The sequence below is a fragment of the Hemicordylus capensis genome, chromosome 2 (assembly GCF_027244095.1).
Source record: "Hemicordylus capensis ecotype Gifberg chromosome 2, rHemCap1.1.pri, whole genome shotgun sequence".
Classification (NCBI taxonomy): domain Eukaryota; kingdom Metazoa; phylum Chordata; class Lepidosauria; order Squamata; family Cordylidae; genus Hemicordylus; species Hemicordylus capensis.
In genome coordinates, this window is record NC_069658.1 from 60,405,775 (window position 1) to 60,427,390 (window position 21,616).

Consider the following 21,616-nt stretch of genomic DNA (forward strand, 5'->3'; position numbering starts at 1 on the left):
TAAAGACACAGAACCGTTACTGGGTCTTGGAATGCAGTTACAATATTAGCAGGTGCAAACTCCATCCTGCTTTCTGAGAAAGTATTGAAATAGTTGCTTATTTTATTTGCAGCCTTCTCTTTTTCCAAAGCTGCCTGGATGATGCAGAGACTGGGGAGCAGCGTTAGACTGCAAATAGTAGGGGAAGGGTTTGTACTTTGCACGACTGCTCAATTAAACATTTTTTATGCATCTAAGGCTCTGCAATCAAATTTTGCTTTTCTCTAGCTTCCCAATAATACCATATGTGCACTGCACTCTGCAAGAAAAAGACTTCGCTTTGGAAGCTTTGCTATACTGTAGCTTGGCTCATAAGTATAAATACAAAATATTAATAAGCGAGAGCCTAAACGCTCCTGTAAAACTCCTTCCGTATCTGCAGTAAATCTGCTGCATATACACACATTTATAAAAAGAGCAAGCCAAAATTACATAACCAGTTTTAACATTTTCTTGTGCTAGGAATTAAGTCATCGCCACCACCTGACGCGTATAACCAATCTGCTGTGAGGAGAAGGAGCACCCCCTCCCTTCTCTTCTGTACTGGTCCCAAACAGGATTGAACCGCTTCTAACAAAGGGTGGAAACTTCAGAAAAACAACCTTAGAGTCTCCTATACTTCCCCATTGATACCATTTAAACAATAGATTAACAGTATGAAGACCCTTGATAACGTTTGCCCGCATTTATCGTGCGGAAATTGCGCTTCATTTGCAGAATTCTTTGCATTGGAGCAGTAGATTTCAATTGAGAGCAGAACTCCCCAACTTAGAAACGATGCTCTAATTCAATAATGCATTCATCTAAATGGGGGTCTCCCCCAATACATTTTTACATCTGTCTAGCTGACAGAAGCATTACAGAAGAACACGGCTAATTTACTAACTTTCCCAAGCTTAAGTAAAAGGGAATGCGGACCTACACGTGGGGTGCTGAAAGCAAGTGTCAAAATAAACCGCAGGGAACCCTTTCTCTCCTAACAATTCTCCATCCTGAAGAGAAGACTATATCACCTACTAGCTAAATCCCCCCCAACAGTATTAATTTGAAAGGAAATTAATCGTTTTAGCTGTATCCAGTGCAACACCCTAAAACATTTTTTTAAAAAATCCTATAAATTGGATGTACTGTTGATAGGGTAGTTGGATAAAGACTTTCCTGAAAGCACTTTGCAGATTCACCATGATCATAGCTAAATCTCATAAGGGGGTCATCTTTTTATTTCCACATATACATCATGGATTTAAATAGCTATACATCTGAGGTTGCAATCTTAAGCACATTTGCTGGCGAGTAAGTTCCATTGCACCCAGTGGGACTTACTTCTGAGTAACCATCTTTAGGATCAAAGTGCATAATAATCTAGACTGCAGTAATCAAGAGAGAGAGAGAAATGGATTAAAATCCATACTTACCTCTTTCGTGCCCAATTAAGATATCCTTATGATTGAAATATTCTACTTCTTCAGTGTAGTTCTGTGTATAGGCAGTGTTGGATCCAGCATTTCTAGATTCAGTCCAGCGTACTTTTGCATGTCCTCTTGCATGGATTTTAAGCGATTTGACTCTAATTTCCCCAGTAACTTCTAAATTCACCCTTCCTGAGACTGTGTCCCCGCTGGAATAGACGGGGACATTGCTGTCATTAAGACAGTCAAAGCTTATTGTCAAACTCTTCACCTTCCCCAGCACCATGTTGGTTATATAAATATATATATATGTATGTATATATATATATTTATAACAAAGTCTATAAAAATATACTGTACGAAAAAAGGGGGGGAAGAAAAGTCAAGATCTCATATAAAATTGTGATCTTGACTTGACACTGATCAATTTCTCTGCCTTGCGAAAAAGATTGCAGGCAGGATCAGTGTATTCGCTACAAGCACTTCATTGGGATTGCTTAAAAAGTAACGAGGCTAGATGCTGCTCGCAGCTGCTCTCCAGCTCTGTGGTCTCCTTACAAAGACAAGCGGCCGGTCTCTGCCAGCTCACTTTAAGAGCTTTGTGAAAAACAACCCCAGCGCGCATGCGTGGCGCTTGGGCTTCTTGCCTCTCGTACAGTAGGCGTAAGAGAGCAGCACTCCTTGACGGCTAGCAACGCAGGTCTTGCTGTACCTTCCTTGCCTGTGTGGAAAGCTAACCTCGAGGAAGACGTTCCACAGCTTAGAAGACAGCAGCCGCAGAAGAACAAGAAGAAGATTGTTGCTTTATTGTGAAAACAAGACTGATGAAAGAGCGAGTGGGAACAGTGCCGATCTTAGGGGTGATGGGGGCATTGGCCTTGCGGGAGGGGCAAGTCACAAGTGGGGCATTGCTCCGTGTTCCCCCAGCCCCACATCAGCGGCAAGGAGATTCCAGGCAGGACTCTCCCGCTCCCCAGAGCAAGTGAACGATGGGGCTGCTGCCTGCATCTGGCGAGGGCTGTGCTTTGCCCGCGGTGTGAAGATTTCTCCCCATCACCAGCCCAAAGCCTGGTTCCTGCCTGTCGCAGCAACTTGCCCTCCAACTCTGCCAGGCCCTACAACGCTGCCAGCCAGAGCACGGTGCTCTTGCTCGGCAAACTAGACTAGAGCATGCTGTAAGGCTGGCTGTGTTGGAGGGTGGCTGCTGCAGTGGGAGCTGCACTCCCCCAGTGGCTGCAGCCTACAGATCCTGCCTGTCCAGAGTGCGGTTCCTGCCTGTTGCAGCAGCTACTCTCCAATGCTGCCATCCTACGCTCTTCTCAGAAAACAGCGTGCCTCAGGGATGGCAGAGTCAGAGGGTGGCTGCTGCACAGAGGTGCTTTTATCTCTGGACTTTGGGGCAAGGTACAGGGCTTCCACACCCCTTGCCCACCCCTCACCACCAAATTCTCTTTAGTCTGTCTTGGGCAATGTGGTTGCAGCACTGCACTGGGCGGCGAAATGCGATTGTGACCTGTGATGGGTGTTTTAGGGGGAAAGAAAAATGTGGGATAGGAATATGTTAAGTTGCATGTTGAAATGTTTCTGTTAATGCATGTTTGCATAAATATAACTGTTTTGTATTCTTACATGCTTGTGAGTTCAGTTGTTTGTGCCCTCAATTACCCCAAAAATACTGCGTGTGTTGTGTGCGAGTGTAGGGGGATGATGCTTAACTTGCAGCAAGGGGGCAACAGCAGCTCCAAAGCCCTTTAGGTCCACCTCTGCTGCTGTGGCACTGATCTTTCCCATCACCACTGGTCCAGAGCATGGCTCTTTCACAGCAGCTCCCCGCCCCCGAACCTTGCAGTGGAATCACAGTGTCCCCTGAGGCTTGCTGAGCCAGAGCACAACTGCTGCAGCAGGCAGAAGCTGTGGTCCACCAGTGGTGATGGTGTGGAGATTTCCCATTCCTGCTAGCCCAAAGTGCTGCTCCTCCCTGCCTGTCGTAGTGGCTGCCCTCCAACTTGGCCGAGCCCTGAGGTACACTCTTCTCAGCAAACTGGAGTGTGCAGTGGGTAAGAGGGTGGCTGCTGCGGCCGGCGGGCGGGAAATGCCAGGACAGCGGCACGGTTATTTCCCACAGCTACCAATCCAAAGCGTAGCTCCTGCTTATCGCAACAGCTGCCCTCCAACTTGGCTGGGCCCTGCGGCATGTTCTACTCGGCAAACCAGAGTGTGCTGTGGGGATGGCTGAGCCGGAGGGTGTCTGCTGTGGCAGGCGGCAGAGTGGATGTTCCCCCCACCACCACTGCCCCAGATTGCCTATTCCATCTGTCATAGCAGCTGCCCTCCAATGCGGCCAAGTCCTCTGGCATGCTCTGCTTGGCAAACCAGAGCACGCCACAGGGCTGGCTGAGTTGGAGGGTGGCTGCCGTGGTGGCCTGAGTGTGCCAGCAGTGGTGGTACACCTATTTCTCACTGCCACTGACTTGGAGTGCGGCTCCCACCTGTCAAAGTGGTTGCCCTCCAACTGAGCTGGGCCCCCGCGGCATGGCATGCTCTGCTCGGCAAACCAGAGCAGGCCGCAGGGTTGTCTGGTGGACGGTTGCTGGGTGGGTGCAGTGCTCCAGGTGGCAGAGGTGGGAAGCGGGAGATTCCAGGCAGGGATCTCTGTCAGTGCCCCTGTCTCTGTGCTGCTGTTGCCTCTCTTCCCCAGGGCCCCACACCCCCACTTGCCCTGAGCTGCCCCCAACCCTCCCAGCTTTCTAGAGTTTCTCCTCTCAGAGTACAGTCTTCGCCTTTTCTGGGATTTTTCACCTCCTCATTTATTCCAACTTGGGGCACAGCAAGGAGAAGCTCCTCTGTCACCATGAAGAGAGACCTTGCCAGGCTCTCTCCCCACCCCTCCTATCTTCTAATCAGGAAGAGTGGCAGGCAGGTAGGAGAGAGAACCTCCCTGAATTCCCCCCCCCCCCAGCATTTCCTTTATAATAACTTTTTATTTAAAAAGACAGAACAAGGAATTGGGTTGCTAGAGGAAAGAGTTCAAGCATAAAAGGGGAAACAAAACATTTTGGCTAACTCCTAACACCTATCTAATAGTCCATCCGAGTACTGGAGGCAGAATCTCATCCAAGTCTTGGTCCAGCTATAGATGGAAAACAAACAGACAACCAACATGCATTCAGAAATGTTTTTTCAAGCTCCCCCAAGCGAGTGGGGAGGAAGCTTTCCTTCAGTCAGATGATGCAAGCCAGATAGGGGTGGCTGTCACTAGCTTATGCAAAGGGAAGTCAAGGCTTCCTTATCCTTCAGGTCCCCCAATGTCTGTCATCCCTAGAGAGATCAAGGAATTCGGGGTGGGGATTTTAAAAGGGGTGCTGAGATCCTGGAAATCCAATCTGCCGTGTAAGTACTCTGATGGACTATTAGGCTAGTGTTAGGAGTTAACCAAAATATTTTGTTTTCCTTTTTCATCTAGTGTGAAACAGTTTTAGTGCATAATGGAGTGTCAGATTCTGACGGGATTGGTTATATGATGAATGTGATCTGGTCACTTTGAGCTCCTGGGGGTTCAAAGCTAGAGAGGTAATGCTCTTTCTCTGCAGCAGGTTGACTACAAGAGCTTCCAAGGGCTTAAAAATCCCAAAGTGCTGGAATGGAGTGCAAGGGTTTAAAGGAGGCAGGGGAGGTGTTTTTCCATGGCTGTTCTGATCTGGATAATTCAGAGCAGTGTGTTTCATTGCAGTAAGCAAATACTTTGCTTTTCAAAAACACTTTAATGAACCAGGAATAAAATTAACTGGGAAGTAGGGAAAGGATCAGTGTCTTTCCTAGAGGGAGACACAGAACTCAACAGAGGCAGTGGGGGGTGGGGGGGGGGGGTTTCTTCTGCTTTGCCTTCTATTTACTTTTGTTGGAGGTGTATGTGTGTGTTTTAAAAAAGAAACTGCTACATTTGGAAATTATCCTTTTAAGGCAGAGGGGGATTTTGTTGGTACCGTGAACTCCCAAAGACACCTGCAAACTTTACCAGCTATATAAAGGAAATATGCTTAAATCTCCAGGGGCGGCTTTCCTATTGAGACTATTGGGCTATGAAAGAATCTCAATTCTTCAGTGATTTCTGTTACTATCATTACAATTTCTCTGTCCTGTGCAGGCTTTTAAAAAATCCTAATGTGCTGGAGACAACTGATTCCATGTGAGTATTTTTTTAAATGAAATGTGCTATATATGAACAAGGAACACACAGTCTATTTAAGTCTGTTTAAAAAAAAACACCATTGATGCCATAATCCTATGTACATTTTCCTGGGAATAAGCGCCATTGAACATAATGGGACTTTTCAACAAGTACAGGTTCACACTGAAAAGGGATGGTAGACTATTGCTTTCACTAACATATACCTTGTGTGCCATAGTTGATATCCACATCTAAAAGTGTGTAAAGTTTTTAATCACTGCATACACATAACTGTTCCTACTTGTCATGCTTTCTGGTGTAATCTCTGCCTATTAACTGTTTTGATCTTCTGGCAATTTATTCTCAAATCATTTGTTCCCCATTGTCTTGTTCATGGCTAGGTGAACTCAGCATTTCAGTGAGTTTATAAATATAACTTAAATGTTCTATACTGGACATACTAATTTATGTTGAGATTTATTGCTTTGTTGTCCAACTAAATATTTAGTGTTTACTCTGAACTAAGCCCACTAAGTTCAGTGGGGCATAATGGTAAAGTGTGTCGTCGAGTCGGTGTCAACTCCTGCTGACCACAGAGCCCTGTGCTTGTCTTTGTAGAATACAGAGGGGAGTTACCATTGCCATCTCCCGCGCAGTATGAAATGATGCCTTTCAGCATCTTCCTATATCACTGTTGCCTGATATAGGTGTTTCTCATAGTCTGGGAAACATACCAGTGGGGATTCGAACCGGTCACCTCTGGATTGCTAGTCAAGTCATTTCCCCTCTGCGCTTTACTGTCATATATTTGCATCAGAAGCCTCTTGAATTTACATGCTTAGAATTATACTGCAACTCTAAACACATATAAGAGGAAATTTAGTTCATTTGAACTCAGTGGGACTTATTTCTGAGTAAACATGTTTAGGGTTGAGCTGTAAAATATAGTTTAGGCACATAGAATTATTTCTGCAGTTACCTCTGCAGGTTATTTGGGCAAATGAGTTATCCCAGTTTTCTCTTGGTTGACAGTTGACACCTACAGGGCTTTTAGCTCGCATCTCCTCCGGAATGGAGGGTGTGCGTTCACATATGGGCCAAATTCTCCCCGAAGTCCCTGCGAGCTATCGGGGAACATTTCACACACAATTCAGGTTTTTCATTGCACGTTAGAGTGCAGCCTGATTTATATCCAGGGTTTTAAAAATCCACTTTGTGCATTGGTTTTGGGGGGGCAACTTCCAACTCTCAGTAAAGCCTCACAGTAAACTTGCAGTAAAGCCTGGTGGAAATTCCAGCACTGCTGTGTGATACTTTTTGTGTCTCTGCCATCTTGTGGTAGGAGTAGTGGATATACCCATATAAAGTATACCTCATTTGTCCCTTGTCCCCTTCTAACTGAGCAAAGAGGAACCTTTTAAAAGTGGTGATTCTTTTTATTTAGCAGGGGGAGAGCAACTATCCCTATCCATCCCCAGCACAGCATCCCTCCAGTGGCTGTTGCTGGGGTCTAACTTATTTTTCTTTTTTTAGGCTGTGAGCCCTTTGGGGACAGGGAGCTATTTTGTTTGTTTGTTTATATCTGTATAAATGGCTTTGGGAACTTTTGTTGAAAAGTGGTATATAAATATTCATATTCATTAAAATTGGTAGAATTTGCATAGACAACATGTACTGACTTAAAGGTTCTATGCCTACAGAACATAATTTTATTATTATCATCAAATGTGCTAAGAACTATATTATGAATTTATGTATAAATATTTTAAATGTTATTTGGCCCACAAATTGTTCTTTGTCCTCAACAAAGCAAGACCCCAGCTGACTTTTTCCATATTTGGGAGTGAGAAGTAGTTCCCTATGGGTGACTTTGCGTAACTCCTGGAAAGTAAGTAGGAGGGAAGCAGTGGTTCTCAGAGAGGGTGTGCTCTTGGCACTCACTGGTACTTCTGCTATTTTCTGTGTTTGAACCTGCCAGTGTTGGGTGGAGAATGTCCAATATTTGCCTTACATCTGTAACCAAGTGCTGGGCAGAGATCATTGAGCAGTGGAGGGGATCCAATGTTCTTCATGTGACATTGGCTTGGTCACATGACATGCAAAGAGATGTCATGAAACTGCTGGGTGAGATCATTAGGGATTTGGAGCAGAATGTTATCAATATGCTGATGACACCCAAATCTATTTCTCCATGACATCATCATCAGGAAATGGCATTGCTCCCCTAAATTCCTGCCTTCAGGCAGTAATGAGATGGATGAGGGGTAATAAATTGAAGCTGAATCCAAACAAGATGGAAGTACTAATGATGAGGTGATAATTCGAGGGATGTGATAGAACTTCCTGTTCTAGATAGGGTTGCACTCCCCCTAAAGGAACAGGTACGTAGCTTGGGAGTGCTTCTGGACCCAGGCCTCACCGTGGTGTCTCAGGTGGAGGCTATGGCAGGAGCACTTTCTATCAATTTCAGTACGACAGCTGCATCCATTCTTTGAAGATAATAATCTGAAAATGTGGTGGTGCACTCATTGGTAACTTCTTGGCTTGACAACTGCAATGCACTGTACGTGGGGCTGCCTTTGTATGTCATTTGGAAATTGCAGTTAGTTCAAAATGCAGCAGCCAGTTTGGTCTCGGGTTTCTTCGAGGGACCATATCATGCCTGTTTTAAAACAGCTGCACTGGCTGCCGATATGTTTCCAGGCAAAATACAAAGTACTGGTGATTACTTTTGAAGCCCCAAATGGCTTAGAGTCAGGTTACCTGAGAGATCGCCTTCGTCAGTATGATCCCCACTGCACTTTAAGGTCATTATGAGAGGCCCGTCTCTGGCTGCCTCCAGCTCTCCTGGTGGCGATCCAGGATTGGGCCTTCTTTATTGTCGCTCCTGGGCTCTGGAATGTGCTACTTATGGATATTAGAGTTTTAACAGACTTTAAAAGAGCCCTAAAGCGTATATTTTTAGCCTGGCCTTTAGTGAGTAGCCACCTACTTAGTTTAAATGCAGGGAGAACCGCTCTTGGCCACACTGAAAGCAGCGCTGGCCAGTATTTGCTGTCAAATGAGGAGTGTGGCCCCGTTTGCAAGTGAAACCACCCTAACCCGCATCTGATATTTAAGATTAATCATATTGTTTAAGTCTATATGGCGATGCAATGAACATATTAACTCCAGCTCTCAACCAAAAGACCTTTTATTGCAGGGGGGGGAAGAAAAACCAAAAGCTGGTAAACATAAAAACATAAGACGTTTCGGTGTAACACACCATCCTCAGTTAAATAAACAAATGAGCACAGATGAAAACCTCCTTTCCCCAGCTGTTAAATTCCGTAGACCTGATAACACTCTATTCCATGACTGGAGGAGAGATAATGAGTGGAGTGGGAAGAGAAAGGGTAATCGCCTGGTTCCTCTCAGAGGTGAATAAACTTTATGGCATTGGCCAGCGCCGCCCCCCACCCCCGCGCATTAATGTCAGGTCTCAATTTCTCTATAAATAATGCTTCCTTGATTTTACTTCTATGTAGGTTCCTTTCAATCCCCCAAATAGATGATATTTTAGTAGGTACCATTTGACCTTCATGCTTAATCCTCATTTGCAATGACCAGGGTTTCATTCTCTGTGCACAATGCCTCATATCTGCTAGATGTTCTTTATATCTATCTTTCAATGATCTATCAGATTCCCCAATATAGAATGTAGTGCAACCTAAACATTTAATGTCATATATTGTACCTTTCTTTCCACAGTTTCCTTCTCCCTGTTCACAGATTTCACAATCTTGTACATCACATCTCCTATCTTACAATCTAGAGTTGACTAAGAGTTGTTTAATTGTCATTGGCGCTGTACAAACCGCATTCACCTTAATTCCCTGTCTTTCAGGGAAACCACATTCACCTTAATTCCCTGTCTTACATTTGGCTGATGAGACTATTTATAGGAAAGCAGAGAAGGGAGATTTTATTAATAATTGCCTTAATGTGAAGACAACTTGGCAAGGTGTTTGTGAAAAGCAAAAAAATTGTAGAAGGTTTTAAGAGCTCATTGACAATAATCTTCCTCAGTATCCTGTATTGTTAGTGAAAACTCATAAAAGAGGCGGCGGGGGTGGGGTGTATGGAGTCCTGGACCAAATGTACAGGCAGAAACAAAGTTAGACCAATAATTTCAGGTTTTGATGTCCCTGCAGACCGACTTAGTTGGTTGATTGTAACTATATTATCACCACTTTTGGATTGTGTACCTGAACATTTACAAAATACTAAGCAGTTATTGGAGGCTTTACATGGAACTCGGAACGGGGAGGAGGAGGTCAATTTTGAAAGTTTTGATGTTGAGGCATTGTACACAAATGTAGATAATGAAGGGGTAAGGCAGAGTCTTATATGGTTATTGGAAGAGAATAGTGATGTCATTGACAAATATGGTTTTTCAATTAATGATATTAATGCAATGATTAGCATTTCAAATTTTTTTATTGGTTTTTACAATATCTTAACAAGCAAAATTATATTTAATTAAGTAAATATTGACTTCCCGCTCACCAATCTGCGCGGTTTATATTAGCTCTACAAATCTACCATTGCTATAATAATTCAAAACACATATAGTCCACATTGCAAACTCGATTTTACCCTACCCAACCAGCTGTTATTACTAAATCTCAAACCCTGCTGAAAGATCCATATTTGAAAAATAGTTCTTTAAATAAAGTAAGAATGGCTCCCAACCTTCTTTAAAACATTCCAAGTTTTCATCCCTTATAAGTGCTGTAAGTTTTGCCATCTCAGCATATTCCAAAATTTTTATCAACCAATCTTCTTTTGAGGGCATTTTATTATCTTTCAATTTCTGCGCATATACTATTCTAGCCGCCGTGGTTGCATACATAAAAAAATGTTAAGTTTCTTCTGGAGAACTCTCCTTGTGTTATTCCCAGCAGGAAGGATTCTGGCCTCTTAGGAAATGTCATTTAAATTTTTTTCTTCAACTCATTATATATCATATCCCAAAAGGCCTTTGCCTTCCCGCATGACCACCACATATGAAAAAAGGTTCCTTCACATTGTCCACATTTCCAACATTTGTTTGGAACATTTTAATACATTAATGCTAATTTTTTTGGTGTCAAATACCACCTGTACATCATCTTATAATAATTTTCTTTTAGAGTATAACATGCAGTGAACTTTAAATCAGTTTTCCATGTTTCCCAAGCTGCCATCTCTATATTATGACCCACATCTTGAGCCCATTTTATCATAGTTGTTTTAACAACTTCATCTCTTGTCTCCTCTAAAAGCGACAACTTCTACATCTTAGAAATTAATTTTTCATCATTTTCACACAATTCCTTCTCGAATCTTGACATTTGGTCCTCAAATCCAACTTTAAGATCCTTCTTGTAAACTTCATTTAGCTGATGATACTGAAACCAGTTACTAACCAAATATTAATGCAATGATTACTGTATGCCTGCAATGTAACACCTTTAAATATGATGGAAAGTACTATGTGCAAAGACAGGGGCTAGCAATGGGAAATAGACTAGCACCTTTACCGGCTATTTCATATATGAATACCATTGAGATGAGGAGCATCAATTCTGATGTGATTTTGTATATAAGGTACATAGATGAGTTGATTATTATTACTTCTACTGAAAAGCAGGCAGATGAAATATTTGAGAAATAGAATAAGGGAGGGAGTATAAGACGAGGGAAAACCCAAGTGAGGAGGGCTGGCTTTGTTTTCTAGATATGGAAATAAAATTAAGAAATAATCATTTAGAGGCCAAATGGTACAGAAAATCAGCCAAAAAGGACATTTTATTAAAGAATCAATAAGCACACCCCAACATAGTGAAAATACAAACTATGAAAAATGTGATAAAGAGGACAGAGGATGTCTAAACAATTGAACATCAAAAGGAATCTAGAGAGAAAGCTGAAAATCTAATTGGGAAGAATGGGTATGAACTGCCTATTTCAAAGAGTTGGGAAAGAGGGTTTGCCTGTTCTTAAAATACCATTCATGACTGATAGATTTACATGGCAAACCGAGAGAATCTTGGAAAGACAGGGAATTAAGGTGAATGTGGTTTGTACAGCACTAACAATGACAAATAAACAACTCTTAGTCAACTCTAGATTGTATGATAGGAGATGTGATGTACAAGATTGTGAAATCTGTGAACAGGGGGAAGGAAACTGTGGAAAGAAAGGTACAATATATAACATTCAATGTTTAGGTTGCACTTCATTCTATATCTCCTCCAGGATGGAACAGTGTTATCAGGTCTACGGAATTTAACAGCTGGAGAAAGGAGGTTTTCATCTGTGCTCATTTGTTTATTTAACAGAGGATGGAGTGTTACACCCAAACGTCTTATGTTTTTATGTTTACCAGCTTTTAGTTTTTCTTTTTTCTTTTTTGCACAATAAAAGGTTTTTTGGTTGAGAGTTAATCCTATTGACAAGTTCTGACAGCTATAGGAGCTAATAGGTCATACTCATACTGTACTGTTTGTGTTTGTTCAGTACTAGCGTGGCTTCACAGAAAATAAAGTACTGGCCAGTAAATTGTTTCTTCACATTTCATTGTGTAGCATTTCATTGTATCAGGGGTGTAGCTTTTTCACCTTCATGATAGTAGAAGTTGCATCTGTTGAATAACAGCCCTCAAGGTTGTAAATGTATATTTCTGCCTGGAAATTATGATGCGATATAGACTTTATCCTTTTGTGCAGGAATTGATTATTAGCTAAATGGACTTGTTTGGACAATCATCCACCAGCACATGCAATAAAATTGGGGACGTGATCACCCTGATGTCACCAGTGGACTTCCCAGTGCACTTTTGGTCCTTCAGTCATGTGATCTGAATTGCTCTTCTACATGTGCTCCAAATACCTGTTTAAGTAGGTAAATGTGTGTAGAGAGGTGAATCAGATGAATACCTCCCTCCCACAATTAAGGAATGCGCCCAAAGTGCATTGGGACCTCCTCTGGTGATGTCAGATGGGTGTGCTCTTATCACAATCCCGACCTTAGCATGTGTGCTGGGCTTCATCTCATCTGAATTGTTGATCTTATATTTGGGTCTGCTACTTCAAGTTCCACTTTTATGCATGTTTATTCAGAAGTTAATCCCACTTGGAAGAGGCCAAAGCTCAGTGGTCCAGCACATATTTTGCATAGCTCAGTGGTCCAAGTTCACTTCCTAGCAGTTAGTTTGTTTTTAAAGTGAGGGGTAGGCAGGAATTGGGTAGCCTGTATTGGGAAGACCTCTAATCGACGCCCTGGAGAGCTACCGTCAGAGTAGACAAAGTGGACTAGATGGCCAATGGCCTGACTCAGTATGACACAGCTTCATATATTCAGTAGAGTTCAGTGGGCTTGCAGCCTATAGTTCCTGGGGTGGGTGGGATGCTTTTTGTATTAAACGTAAACCATAATTCTTCTGTGTTAATATGATTTAAATTTATTTAAAGTTTAAGTCTAACTCTATTGTCTTCTTGATGCAATGGTATGGAGGAGAGCAGAAGTGGAACATTGGACCTGGAAAATCAATTGGCAAAAGATCCAAGTTGCATTGGCTGAGGACAGGCTGAGTTTTAGTTTCCTGACTCCTGTAGGAACTAATTTTAGAATGCATTTCTAGAAACAGCTGAGGTAGGCCTTGGGCAACGGAAGCCTAGCAAGATATTGGTGCTATCTCTCAGGATGCAGCAAAAACAATCCAAACTAGCCAGATTAGGCTGATGAGAAGGTGACTCTGTTTTACAAGAGCATAAGGATGGTAGCATCTGCAGTTCAAACTAAATTTAACAGGCTTCCATTTGAGTAGTGCCTAAACTGAAATGCTGGTAAAATAAATCCACACTTGTTTGGTTTTGGGCTTAGCATTCTCATATTTGGTTTGGTTCCAAGTTGGTTTTTCTAAGTGCCTTAGAGAATGACAGATATCAGTTCCTAAGTTACCAGGCCTATAAGGAGGATGTGATTAAGAAATGTAGTATTCCCATATATTATGTGAGGTCCAATGGAAGGACTAACTTCAGCCTGTAATCTGTGGATCTCTTGAAAGAGAGGGAACCTATAGCCCATTTGCACCTTAAAGAAGCTGTGTTGGGGCCACCAGGGGCGTAGCTAGGGTAGAGGGGGCCCGTGTTCATCCCAATCTCTGGCGGCACCCTAGAGTGAGGGAGACAATGAAGAAAATAGGGAGGGATGGAGCTGGAGGGCCCTCAGGAGCTGGGGGCCCGTGTTCTTTGAACCCTTTCGCTCAATTATAGCTACACCCCTGGGGGCCACTTCTTTGTCACGACTGGAAACCGCACTGCTTTGGTCATGTCTGTAAAAAGGAACCACAGAGGTTTGGGAAGTGGCATGGTTAATTTTGTATAAACATAAGTGAAAGACTGTGGGATCCAGTTACACTGAAGCAGCTCCCACATCACTTTAATACTGTGACCCTTTGCTCTGGTAACATACGAATCCCCCTATTATGTAGCACCTACAAATAGTGATAACTCTAGGATTATAGTATGATTAGCAAAACAAAAACAAAAAACCCTACATATCTGGTGCCACTGATTCTGTAAGAGTAGCTTCACACATGCTGGATTGGGGAAAAGAGATTCATGCATTCATTTTTTAGGCTTTTGGCATAAGTTGTGTTTCCAACAGTTTTTTAGATTGTGAGCTGTGACCTGCCTTCTCACTTCTTGTAAAGTGCCATGCACTTGAATGGCATTATGTAAATCAGGGATGGGCTAACTTAAGACTCCCGAAGGGTTTTGTTTTGTTTTGTTTTTAGCCAGAGCCTTGGAAGCAGCCAGCACAAAATAGCACCTTGGTGAGGTGAAGTCAGCTACAAAATGGCAACACAAAATGGCAAAATAGCAGTTTGTATGAACATTTATGTAGAATAAGCGATTTTTAACATTAAATCCCCAGAATTTCTGAAGAAAGTTGCTGCAGAACAGCAGGGGAGCAAAAAAAAAAAGAAAAAAGAAAAAAAAAGGTTACTTTGTAGGAGAAGGAAGAGAGAAAGTAATGGCAGAGAAAGTAAAAACAATCCTGATTACTTGGAGAGAGAGATTTAGAATGGCCTGGCCATACCCTCACACAGCCAGACAATCAAAATTTTAATATTAGCTGGAAAGGAAGAGTGGGAGAAGCAAGCTTGAACTGCTAGAGAGCTACTTCAAGTAAGCCCTGGAGCCTTCCCAGACAGCAGGCTTTGCCACGGCTTTTCTGCAAGGCTTTTCTGTGGGTTTGGTTTCTCCCCCAAATGATGCAAAAAGTGATTTTTTAAAACCTTGATATACATCTGCCTAAACTCTAATGTGCGATGAAAATCCCAAATTGTGTGTGAAGTTCTCCCTGATAGTTCGCAATAACTTCGGGGTAAATTTGGCAGATATGGGGTAAATTTGACCCCTGCTAACTTGGCAAAGAGGCACATAGGAACATAGGAAGCTGCCATATACTGAGTCAGAGAGTAACTGGCCCTATCCACCTCCAGCACAGTACTTCCAGTGACTGTTGCTGGTGACTGTCTTACGTTTCTTTTTAGATTGTGAGCCCTTTGGGGACAGGGATCCATTTTGTTTATCTTATTTATTTGTTATTTCTCTGTGTGAACAACTCTGAGCCATTTTTGGAAGGGCGGTATAGAAATCAGATAGATAAATAAATAAATAAATAAATATGTGAATGCACACATCCATTCCAGAGGAGATGAGAACTAAAAGCTGGGTTTGAAAAACTTCCAGGAGATAGCAGAAACTCTGAGCTACCTAATACCCACCTCTGATATAAATAGACAATAATGTCCAAAGGGGAAGGGTGTGCATTCTCCCCTTGGGGAGATGTGTGAGCCGTCTTGGCATCTGTTGCCTGCCCATACATTTCTTCACAAGTGAGATGCGCAACTTCCCCCATCAGATATTGCACTGCAGGCACGAAAAGCAGATATTTGAGTCATCTGTAATATGCTTTCCTCATTTCTGTGTAACAACTGAAGCCATTCTCAGAGTATTTTGATATGACAGGATTTTTGTGTGTGCAGCGGGAAAATGACTTGACTTAGCAAGCCAGAGGTTGCCGGTTCAAATCCCCACTGGTATGTTTCCCAGATTATGGGAAACACCTATATTGGTCAGCAGCGATATAGGAAAGATGCTGAAAGGCATAATCTCATATTCCATGGGCTATGGCAATGGTAAACCCCTCCTGTATTCTACCAAAGACAATCACAGGGCTCTGTGGTCTCCAGAGTCGACACCAACTCAATGACATACTTTATCTTTACCTATGCAATGAATACATATTTGATTTTCTTGTGTTGTGCATAGTTCATGTACCTTCCTTCAAAATTGTGTGTCTTGATACCACCATTTTGTCAACTTTTCCTTCCAATTAATTAAATAATTTGAAGGCTGTGAGCTCCTTCATCCTGACCCTAATGCAGAAATAATTTTAAGATCAGAATCAAGCCAGCATTAATAGAAAGTGGGACAAATAGGAACAAACCTATCCTCCCCACCCCATCAATTTGTTACATGAGAATAGGATATCATACAATAGCCAGAAAATTGACTTGGGCAAGCTTTGTGCATAAATTGAACCACTAATGGAGAATGGTTTGCTTGACTGTATAGAACACCTCCTACATAAACTCTACTGGCCTGGCTCACACAATCATTTGAATCAAAGTTTAATGTGGGTTACTAATATTAGCATGATTGTGTGATTCCACACCAAGGTGGACATCTCAGATTCATCTCGGTCCACAAATCACCTTTCAACTATCTTTCATAATAGTGTTGATGACACCATTATTTCTACATACATCTTTTAAAAAAAATTCTCTGCATTTCTTTTTTAATGTTTTCATGCCACCTTGTGGTAAACTGCTGATATTTCTTTTCTTTTCTTTCAAAGTTATTCCACTATTTCATTGTACACTGTGTTGGGATACTCATTGTGATAGAATAAAGTGTATATAGAAACTGCAAATAGTAACAATATTATCTACATTAAGAAGTTATTTAGTTTCTGAATAAGACATTAAAAAGATTTCATATTACTTAAAATCAACATTAAGGCATTTTATTGATTGTTTATATTGCCACCTGCTGTCACATCATAGAACAGCTATATATATAGATAGATATAGATATAGATATAAAATTTACATCTCTATTTCAGAAGTATAATTCTGTTCTGAGCACAACATAACTCATCATTTGCTTTTCTCAGATTCCTTCATAATGCTGGAAGATAGATTCCTAAATTTAAATCATGTACTAAGAAGCAAACTCCAGTGAAGGTGATGTATTTTGCTTCCAAATGAATGAGCATAAGATCAAATTATGCAACAATTCTACAAATGGGGAACTGAAGGTGCAGCAATTTGCCAAATGATATTCAGTTAGTTCATGACCGTGGGCAACATCCAGATTAAATTATTAATGACTAATTCCAACTGAAATTTTACTAGTGGATCATTTTTTCTTTGGTTTCAACTTTTCAAAAAACAACAACTAGTATCTTAAGAAAGCTGCTCAGCTTGCTGCTCTTACAGCCAACTGAGTGGTTTTCCCAAAAGCCTATCTACAGACAAGGAAGCTAGGCAGCCTGCCATGGAGATTAGCAGGCTGAGTGGTTTACCTGGAAGTACATTGCCTGCACATGGTCAGTGTTCCGCGCTTATTCACATGTTTAGGAAATGGTCAGTGTTCTATGTGTTTGCTAATATTGTTACAATGTAAAATGCATAACCCTCTGATTTGTTGGAAAGAGTATAATTTGTAATTGTATAACAACATTAAAGAAGACAATCGTGTAAAATGTATTGGCAAAATTTCGCAGGTTTCCCATTTGTTTGTTTGCCAGGTCTTTATAACTTCTGATCCACTGAGGCTCTACACACAAGAGCCTCAGCAGGGAGGCTCACTGTGGGCAACTGGTTTGGCTGCCCACACGACTACCCGCTCTGTCATGGAGCCGGTAGGGGCGGTGGGGATTGGGGGCCACCCAGAAGTCCCAGGATGCCCCGTGCGATGAGCAGGGCGCTCCCCCTGGGCAGCCGGATCGGCTACCCACACAACTACCGTTTCCATCATGGAGCTGGTAGGGGCAGTGGGGATAGATTCCAGGATGGCCTGCGCAAGTGTGTGGGCCTTCTGGGGAGACCCCCAAACCTGGGAGGCTTGTTGTAGCCTCTTGGTCAGGGGTCTACTTGCAAGTCACTGCAGAGCCGTGCTGTGGTGACTCACGATCAACTAAACAGGGTTAGTGGAGCGCTTGCTCCATTAACTTTGTTTAAGATGGGGGGCAATTAAACGGGCTAACAGCCATGCGCCACACAACTCCTGGCAGTTCATATGCTCAGGGAAAACCTGGCTGCAGTCCCTTAGCCTGGTTTCCTTTGCACGTGTGAATAGCCTCACTAAACTGCATGCTGCCTACAGGTAAATTGTGCCGTCAAGTCAATTTCGCCTGGCGCCTATAAAGCCCTGTGGTTTTCTTTTGGTAGAATACAGGAGGGGTTTGCCATTGCCTCCTCCCGCACAGTATGAGATGATGCCTTTCTGCATCTTCCTATATCGCTGCTGCCCGATATAGTACCAGTGGGGATTCAAACCGGCAACTTTCTGTTTGTTAGTCAAGCATTTCCATGCTGCGCCACTTAAGATGATTCGTACCAACCACTCAAGTATGTAGTACACCGCTCTGGGCTCCTTGGAGGAAGAGCGGGATATAAATGTAACAATAAATAAATAAATAAATTTGAGTCAGGCAGCAAAAACAGGAGGCTTATCAAGCACTCTGTGAAGAGTTAAACATGAAGGTTCAAAAGTTGTGCACATCTGTTTCATTAATGGGGATATTGTTTGATCCAATAGGGTATCTAATGATGTTAGCGACCCTATAGGCTTGTTGAAAACAACAACAACATAGGGGTAAGGAAGTGGCCAGCTTCTTTCCCCTGTTTCCCCTCAAGATATCCCAGTTCTGGCACATGCATGCTGGCCTTTGCTTCTAGGACATTTTCAGCTGCTGAGATTTATATTCATGTCCTAGAAATGAGTCTGACTGGGGAGAAAGAGAATTGAGTAAGCCAGACTGGGAAGGAGGAAGCAGGAGACCTGCTGTCTGATTCTCTCTGCACTGTAATCCCATGCAGTGCATGCAAACTGTTGACAAGTACCTTGCAGCCTGAAAACCTTGGTTCCTGTGCTCATGTTTTCCTTGGAGTAATCAATTACATGTGAGGAGAGAATCCCAAGGAAGTCTAACACAGACATTTTGAACTTCAGAAGATGAAACTTCTCTAAAATGGTCAGTTCTTTAAATGGAGGAAAATAAGTGGGGTTCCCCAGGGATCTGTACTGAGACCAGTGCTTTTTAATTTAGTCATAAATGATCTAGAAACTGGGGTAAGCAGCAAGGTGGCCAAATCTGCAGATGACACCGAACTATTTAGGGAAGTGAAATCCATAACAGATTGTGAGGAGCTCCAAAAGGATCTCTCCAAACCGGGGCAGTGGGCAACACATTTCAGGTGGTAGATAAATAAAATGGCAAATGCAGTTCAGTGTTAGCAAGTGTAAAGGGATGCATATTGGGGCAAAACCCCCCAACTTCACATATATGCTGATGGGATCTGAGCTGTCAGTGACTGGCCAGGAGCAGGTGTGGGCTGTGAATGCACCTCTGGGGGTGTGGGGGGGGGGCGGTGGCAGCGGGCAGCTTCTTCAAGTGTAAATGGAGCCAGTGCTCCGTGCAGTCCAGCAGCCCCCGCGGCGGGGAATCACCTCCTCCACTCACCTGACTGCTGGTGGGGGCTCGCCTCCGTGGGAGCCAGGTGAGTGGCGGAGGCGATTCCCTGCCGTGGGGGCTGCTTGGCGGCACGGAGCACCAGCTCCGTTTACACGTAAAGAAGCCACCTGCCGCCGCCCCCGGAGGTGCGTTCATGGCCCGCGCCTGGCCAGGAGAGGAATCTTGGGGTCCTTGTGGACAGCTCTCTCATAGTATCAGCTCAATGTGTGGCAGCTGTGAAAAAGGCCACTTCCATGCTAGGGATCATTAGGAAGTGGATTGAAAATAAAACTGCTAATATTATAATGCCCTTATACAAAACTATGTTGTGGCCGTATTTGGAATACTGAGAACATAATGACAGTATTCTAGTTTAGGGGTTTTGTTCAGTTCAAAATTAGGGTGCCCAATAGAGATGCTACATTTAGAATCACTTTTCTAGAATCCGTCCCAAGATCTGGTAGCTTGGAACAGATGCTTTCACAGAAATAAGAATTTGCTAGTTGAGATGTAGCAATGGTCCACAGGTGAGCATTCTGTGTACTGACAGAGACAGTGGCCATAAACATTGTTTACTGAGGCTTTTCTTTATCAACATTCTAGTTAGTTGTTTACATGGAAGAAGTTCATATAGGCTGATGTCTGCATCAGTCTGTCTTAATTAGTAATAATGGCTGGATACGTCTCAGAGAGGTTTCACAAGTGGGGGTTTGATGGTGACAGCCATTTTTTGTTGTTAATTCATTGCCAGGGACCAGCTGGGAGAGGCAGTACCCGATAACCAGTGATCAACTAGGACCTGCTCCTGATTCATCTGGATTGCCCCCTTCGTGGAAGACTGAAGTGCCCTGTGTGAGAGAACCATGAGAGGGCCATATGCAGAGAAACAAAACTTTCTTAATGTGGGGGGCTTTGTTTTTGCTTTAATACTGATGTACCAGGAATTTATTTAGTTTTGTTTTTAACCAGAATCCCTAAAGTGGCTCTCAATACTTCTACAATAGAACAGATACATTAACAACTCTACACTTTAAAAAGTAAAACCAGAACAGAAATTGAGACAGTTTTGAGATGGAGAGTGGGGAGAGGGAAGACGAGAGATTAAAAACAGAATTTTACAATACTGAACTCAGCTGAGGATGACACCTCATGCATCTAACAAAGCAGACACAAAAGTTTATGCCACAATAAATCTTTAAGGTGCTGCTGTTTTTGATAATCATTAGGCATTAGCCACAATGCTAATCCTCTCTAATAAAAGCCTTGGTGTCCGTCCGTGGACGGACACCAAGGCGTGTGTTCGTGCCTCCCTGGCCTGTTCTGCGCCTGCGCAAAGCGCAGGCGCAGATCAGGGCAAGGGAGACACGACGGCCGGCACCCGGTGGCCATCTTGGGCGGCCAGAAGCGGCCGCCCCGAAAAAGCAGGGTGAGCGGCGCCGGCGAACACTGGCCGCCGCCGCCTTGCCCAGAGGACACCCGCGGCGACAAGGGAGAGGCCCCAGGGAGCGGAGGACCTGGCCAGAGCTGCGGGCGGCGGCGGGTGGCGGGCCCGCTGGAGCCGCGGGCCGCCGCGGCGGTGGGTGGCGGGCCCGCCGGAGCCCTGGGTGGCCGCCCTGGCCGGAGACACGGGCCGCGGTGGGTGGCGGGAGGGGGAATGGCGGCGGAGGCCCAGACCGCCGCAGGGAGACGGAGGCCGGGACCGGGGGCCGAGCGAAGGCCGAAGTAAACAGAAAAGCAAAAATACAGCCTCCGCCGCTGCCTCCGAAATCCCACCCTCCCTCCCTCCCAGCTTCCAAAACCACCTTACCCTGTCCTATTACAGTTGAACAAAGAAAGTCCTAAATTTAGGAGGGAGAGGGGAGCTCTCAAGCAGTGCTCCTCCCTCTTCAAAGGCTCTGCCCGAACTGGCGCTTGGGGCCGAAAGGACGCAAGAGGCGTCCTTTCAGTCCCAAGCGCCAGTTCGGGCAGAGCCTTTGCAGAGGGAGGAGCACTGCTTGAGAGCTCCTTTCTCCCTCCTCAATTTTGGACTTTCTTTGCTCAACTGTAACGGGACAGGGTAAGGTGGTTTTGGAAGCTGGGAGGGAGGGAGGGTGGGACTTCAGAGGCAGCGGCGGAGGCTGCATTTAAAAAACAAACAAACAGTAAAGGGGAGAGGAAAAGG

The 21,616-nt window shown here is 43.6% G+C and overlaps 1 protein-coding gene and 1 long non-coding RNA gene across 13 annotated transcripts in view; one reads left to right on the top strand and one right to left on the bottom strand.

The window, feature by feature from the left end:
* The window catches only part of ARRDC3 (arrestin domain containing 3), a 124,638-nt gene extending 122,618 nt beyond the window's left edge, over positions 1 to 2,020 (bottom strand). For 9 of the 10 annotated variants that reach the window (XR_008315229.1, XR_008315226.1, XR_008315223.1 and 6 more), the window contains exon 1: positions 1,455 to 2,020. Coding sequence is in view for 1 of the 10 variants with exons in the window: in XM_053290951.1 (XP_053146926.1) it covers positions 1,455 to 1,734 (280 nt within the window). In the remaining 9 variants the exon portion in view is untranslated. The remainder of the gene's footprint in view (positions 1 to 1,454) is intronic. The other variant, XM_053290953.1, reaches the window with a different exon arrangement.
* LOC128342884 (uncharacterized) lies at positions 1,996 to 21,214 on the top strand. Of its 3 annotated transcripts, XR_008315233.1 has the most exons (5): positions 1,996 to 5,177; positions 5,593 to 5,634; positions 16,891 to 16,960; positions 18,821 to 18,975; positions 20,207 to 21,214. It is a non-coding gene; the product is annotated as an uncharacterized LOC128342884 (long non-coding RNA). The 3 variants fall into 3 exon arrangements; XR_008315235.1 differs by lacking the exon at positions 18,821 to 18,975; XR_008315234.1 differs by lacking the exons at positions 1,996 to 5,177; positions 18,821 to 18,975 and having other exon boundaries at positions 5,327 to 5,634.
* The last annotated feature ends 402 nt before the right edge of the window (positions 21,215 to 21,616 follow it).